The 5112-nt window shown below is 45.7% G+C and overlaps 1 protein-coding gene across 1 annotated transcript; it reads right to left on the bottom strand.

Annotated features, from left to right (window-relative positions):
• Nucleotides 1-1871: 1871 nt before the first annotated feature.
• Nucleotides 1872-4811, bottom strand: rpl19 (ribosomal protein L19). Its single transcript, XM_080512165.1, has 6 exons — nt 4791-4811; nt 4344-4450; nt 3095-3217; nt 2872-2992; nt 2592-2702; nt 1872-2066 (listed from the first exon to the last, which is right to left on the bottom strand). Exons 1-6 carry the CDS (start codon nt 4793-4795, stop codon nt 1940-1942), a joined length of 594 nt encoding a protein of 197 aa, XP_080368291.1. The 5' UTR covers nt 4796-4811; the 3' UTR covers nt 1872-1939.
• Nucleotides 4812-5112: the final 301 nt, after the last annotated feature.

Genomic DNA, 5112 nt, shown 5'->3' with positions numbered 1-5112 from the left:
GCCTGAGAGGGGGTCTGATTTTTCATTGAAGGGAATCGAGACTCGGTGTCTAATGTATTTACAAGGGATTGCACTCGTTTCAGGAAGAGGGTCGGACGTAACACAATGCTGAGGCAGATTTTTTTGCAACTGTGACAGATGGATGGATGGATGGATGGATGGATGGATGGATGGATGGATGGATGGATGGATGGATGGATGGATGCTCTGAACACTAGAACAAAGGAAGACATTTGTAGTAGTCCAGAAATGTTTAATAAAAGATTATTATTCTACCATTTAATGACTCCAATCCATTCAAGATCTTTTTTTTTTTTGTACTTGGACCCTGAACATGAGTTTTACAGCATTTTACAACGTGACATTCACTTGGACTCCATGTATTTGTGGTCTTCTGTTGTTTTCGAATGAGCAGCAGCCACATATGTGGCAGCTTTACGGGGCTCTATTTCCAGATCAGCCTGAAATAATCTCTGATAATGTATCTATTAAAGTATAAGAAGCTGGACTTTCAATCTGTGATAGCTCTGTGTACTTTTCTTCAGTAGCCCCCCCCCCCCCCAAAAAAAAAAAAAACACCAAACAGTTTAAGCAAGAAGCTTCAAGTCACTCCGATCATAAGCAAATGGAAAATTGTGGGCGAACTGAAGCAATAACTTTCCTTCATCTTTGAGACCTTTTGTCAGCACCTCTTAGCTTGTGAAGGCAGTGAGAGTGAAAAGGCTCTTGAGGGAGCGTGATGGGAGATATGGACCCGAGCATGGAGCAGTGGGGCAGTAACGGAGGTCATGTGGTTAAGGAACAGCTGATCCCTATTGTGAATTCCATGGCTGCTTAGCGTGAGGCCTCGCACCCTTGTTCCTACTTGAACTGTCAGCACCCATCATAAGCACAGCGACATGAGCTGGAGCACACAGACCTGCACGCCGCCAACAAACGTGTCGGCCACATGGAGACAAAGTGAGTGTGAAGCGAACGCACAGTCACTCAGAGGTGCACATGCATAATTTAAGCTTCCTGCTATGGGTGTAATAGACACACACAAATTAATCTTTAATTGAGTCCAACACAAAGATCAGATCTACAGACAACCGACAGTCACCAAATAACAAGGCAGTCTTTGGATTGTGGGCAGACTCAAAGGCAGGTTTCCTGCCGGGAGGCGACGGAGCCAACAGCCGCATCACCGCTCCATCATCCCCCTCACAGCCTTCTTCTGTTGCCAGCAGGGAAACTGAATTTCAGCTGCACTGAATGTATCAGCAAACATCTGGCAGGTGGCAGGAGCTGCGATCAAATATCATTGACCTCCACAATAAAAGGTCGAAAGATTCTGGATTTCACGAGTAAGAAATAACGGTTTGAATGCCTGAAAACAATATTTTCAGAGACATATACGGGCGGCTCAGTGGGAAGAACGATCTTCTCCTAGTGGGAATTTTGAAGGTTCGATTCCCATCTCCACCTGTCCACATGCTGAAGTGTTCATGAGCAAGACACTGTACCCCAGACTGCTCCCAGTGGAGGGACAGTGCCTTGCATGGCCTCCGCAGACCTCGCATGCATGGAATGTATTTAGTTCCACGACTAAAAGTCCCTCAGGTTAGAGCGCTTATGACAGCTTTGGCCACTAGATGGCAACAAAACATGCGCAACAGTTTAAATTATTTAGATGGAAGTTGTCGTATTCATGTCAAAATGAAGTCATTTGACATTTTCTGGAAGGAAAACTTCAACCTGGCATTAAAAAGACTGCTCTGGAGGGGGTGAATGAATGAACATCCCAAACCTCCACACATGACTTCAATCAGCATTTGTCCCCAAAAACTAAAAGTCTTAACCACACTGAGTCAGAAAGTAGAGGACAGCAGTAGGAGTTTTATGTACACTTTTATTTGTGGCGGGTGGCAGAGTCAGCAGACTGGCACAAAGACCCACATCACTTTTTGGTCGTCTCCTCCTCCTTGGAGAGGCTCTTGATGAACTCCTCCTTCTTTGCGGCGAGACGCTCCTCTCTGCGCTTGCGGGCCTCCTTTGTCCTGGTGCGACGAGCCTCGGCCTGATCACTGCGGGACAGTCACCATACAGAACGTTTCAGGAAAACTTCTTATACAACCAGATCCCCCATGAACCCTGAACTAATAACTGCTGCAACTAATTGCCAATTGTCCTCCAGGTGAGGTCCTCCAGCTCTTCGCTGTGATCGCTGAATGCTTCAGAACACAAAATATGAGCCCAACAAAAAGGATGGGGCCTCATACAAACCAGCAAAATTGATCTTTTTTCTCCCTGGGGTTCTTAAAAATACATTCCGTCCACTTATCACTATGAACACGGCTCAAAACGAGGCTTCAGGACATGTAGTACATCATCTCTTTTCCACAGATGATCATCTTTGCCATCCACACCTCAAACTGAGCTGGGTTTTAGAATTGCCCCACTCTGGGACCCGTGTTAAAATAGAAAAGAAGAAAAGATTGTGGGCTTCTTGTGGATGATCGGCAAAAAACGGTGCGCTTATGTGAACCGGCGTTCTCGTGTGGACGGCCCCGGAGTCTGAATCCTGCAGTTCTGTCGGCACCAATACTTACGAAAGCAGCTTCTTGCGGGCTTTGTCGGCCTTCAGCTTGTGAATGTGCTCCATGAGGATGCGCTTGTTCTTGAACACGTTTCCCTTGGCTCTCAGGTAGAGGCTGTGGTACCTGAACCGCAGAATCAATACAGACACATCAACAACATTCAAGTAGATAAAACCTTGACTAAACCTTCTGTGCCTGACCTTTAAACAACAAGAGTGAAAATAACTCATGAGCTCAACACTTTGTCTTTCTTATTTAATCAAAGCGCGTCAGTGACGAGTCCTGAACCTACATGTGCCTGTCGATCTTCTTGGCCTCCCTGTAGCGGCGCAGCAGACGACGCAGGATTCGCATACGACGCATCCAGGACAGCTTCTCTGGCATGCGGGCGTTGGCTGTGCCCTTCCTCTTACCTGCACACAGGAGTCAATGGCACAGGGATTAATACTCAACTGCTCTCCCCTGTTCTTCGAATGGAGCCACTGGTTGATTATTTTCTACCACTTTCAACATACCGGCTCCCATGTGTCTTCCCTTGCGACGTGCCAGCGTGTTCTTGCGGCAGCGGGCCCGGGAGTGAACCGTAACGGGCTTACGGATGATCAGACCATCCTTCACGAGTTTACGGATCTGCTGGCCTGAAAAAGAGACGCACAAAATGTCAGACAAAGGGTTTTAACTGTTCAGTTGCCGTACAATGTGGCACTGGAGGGATTGAGCAGCTTGGGTGAATGTGATTAACAATCTGAAGCGATTTGGGGCTCAAGCAGTGGAAAAACACTAAAACATAAATACTTGATTATGTTTAACTTGGATCTGGATGCAATCGGACGAGCTTACAATGTGCAAAAATAACAAAAAAGACTGAAATGTTTCAATTAAGCTAAGAGCTGTTTCTAACCTGCTTATTTCTATACCAACTTGATGAACATGGTGTTGATCTGACAAGGACTGACTAGAAACAATAAAACACTGAGGCCTCAAAGCCCGAGATCAACTTAACCAGTATAGGTCTGAGAAGACAGAGGCTAAAAGAGTCAAGATTGAACTTCTTTGATTAAAAAGAAAAAAAAGCGATTATTATTAGACTTGCACCGATATGAAAAATTTGGCCGAGGTCAATATTCATGTTGGCGGCATGCAATCATGTAAAGGGTGCATCACAATTCAAGTGTGCTTTTTGGAGACAAGAAGCTCATCACACACACACACACACACACACACACACACACACACACACACACACACACACACACCTTTGTTTATCAGACTGATATCAGTATTTTTGAAAAAAATTAATAAAAAATTTACTGGTATGGGCCGATTCTGATATGACAGCCAATATATTGAACATCCGTAGTCAACGGGGTCTACGCATGTGGCATCTGAACTGAATTTGACACCCTGATTAAAAAAAACCCAATTTACATAAGGGCATCTTGTGAAAATTTCCAACTGTTATTCTGCGACAGCAAAGTGTCCTTTGGAGTCAAAACACGGTCATATGTCTTGGATGGCTTCAAATTACTGACACTTAAAATTACTCCACCAAAATAATATCTTTAAAATACTCTCCATAAAACGCACCTCTTCTGCACGGAGAATAACCTAAAATTGACGCTGCTCAGACCTGGCGCTATATTATAAACCATCACCGAGAGGACCAGCCACATCAAGCCCTTTTCGGTCAGTGTCCAGGTTTGACCGTGTCCCTGAGCTCCAGACCGCAGGAGGCCCAGTTGCGGGACTTGTTGCCGGACTTACGGGAGTTGGCGTTTGCGATCTCGTTGGTCTCGTTCGGGTCCAGCCAGACCTTCTTTTTCCCGCAGCGCAGAACGCTGGAGGCCAGCCTCTTCTGGAGCCTGAGCATGCTGCAGGGCGCACACAAACAGACACAGAAATCCGGTCACGCTTTTATACGCTCCCTGCTTAACCATCCTGGGGATCGAACAAACATGTCAGATATTGGGGGGAATAAGAAGCTAAATGCGTGTTAGCCGCCGAGCTAACAACATGGCCTCTCCCGTCTGCCACATCGTGCGGCACACATAGTACGATTAAACGTGGACTTTTAACACTGGCGCTGCGTTTCGACGGCATGCACTGCTTGGGAGTGACTTTATGTGCGTCCGTGATGTGAAACGAGGGTAACATTTGCGCATTTTCACAGTAAAATGTTGAGTTTTATGAAGCCAGTGACGACGCTCCTACCTCATGGCTGCTACTTCAATAGGAAAAGGAAGAGCTCGCAGTCTGACCGGAAAAAACCATTTTGGAGGAGAGTCTACCTCCGACCACGAAACCAAGGAGCAGTGATTCAGGCCACACCTGGGACAGTAATAATAGTAATGTGCAATGTTTTAAAGCTGTTCTTCCTAATTAATAACGAACTAAAAATAAAATAGATTGGGGAGGGGGGTGATATTGCGTTCGTTTTTATATTTTAACTCTCCCCCCCCGTTGCGTAGATAATGAAATTGTCCATTTTGTGGCATTGCATTATGGGTATTCGGTTTGGGGTGTATTCTGCAAA

The sequence above is a fragment of the Blennius ocellaris genome (assembly GCF_963422515.1).
Source record: "Blennius ocellaris genome assembly, chromosome: 16".
Taxonomy (NCBI): Eukaryota; Metazoa; Chordata; class Actinopteri; order Blenniiformes; family Blenniidae; genus Blennius; species Blennius ocellaris.
The sequence above is the reverse complement of the archived record's forward strand: the minus strand, read 5'-3'. Positions and strand labels throughout refer to the sequence as shown.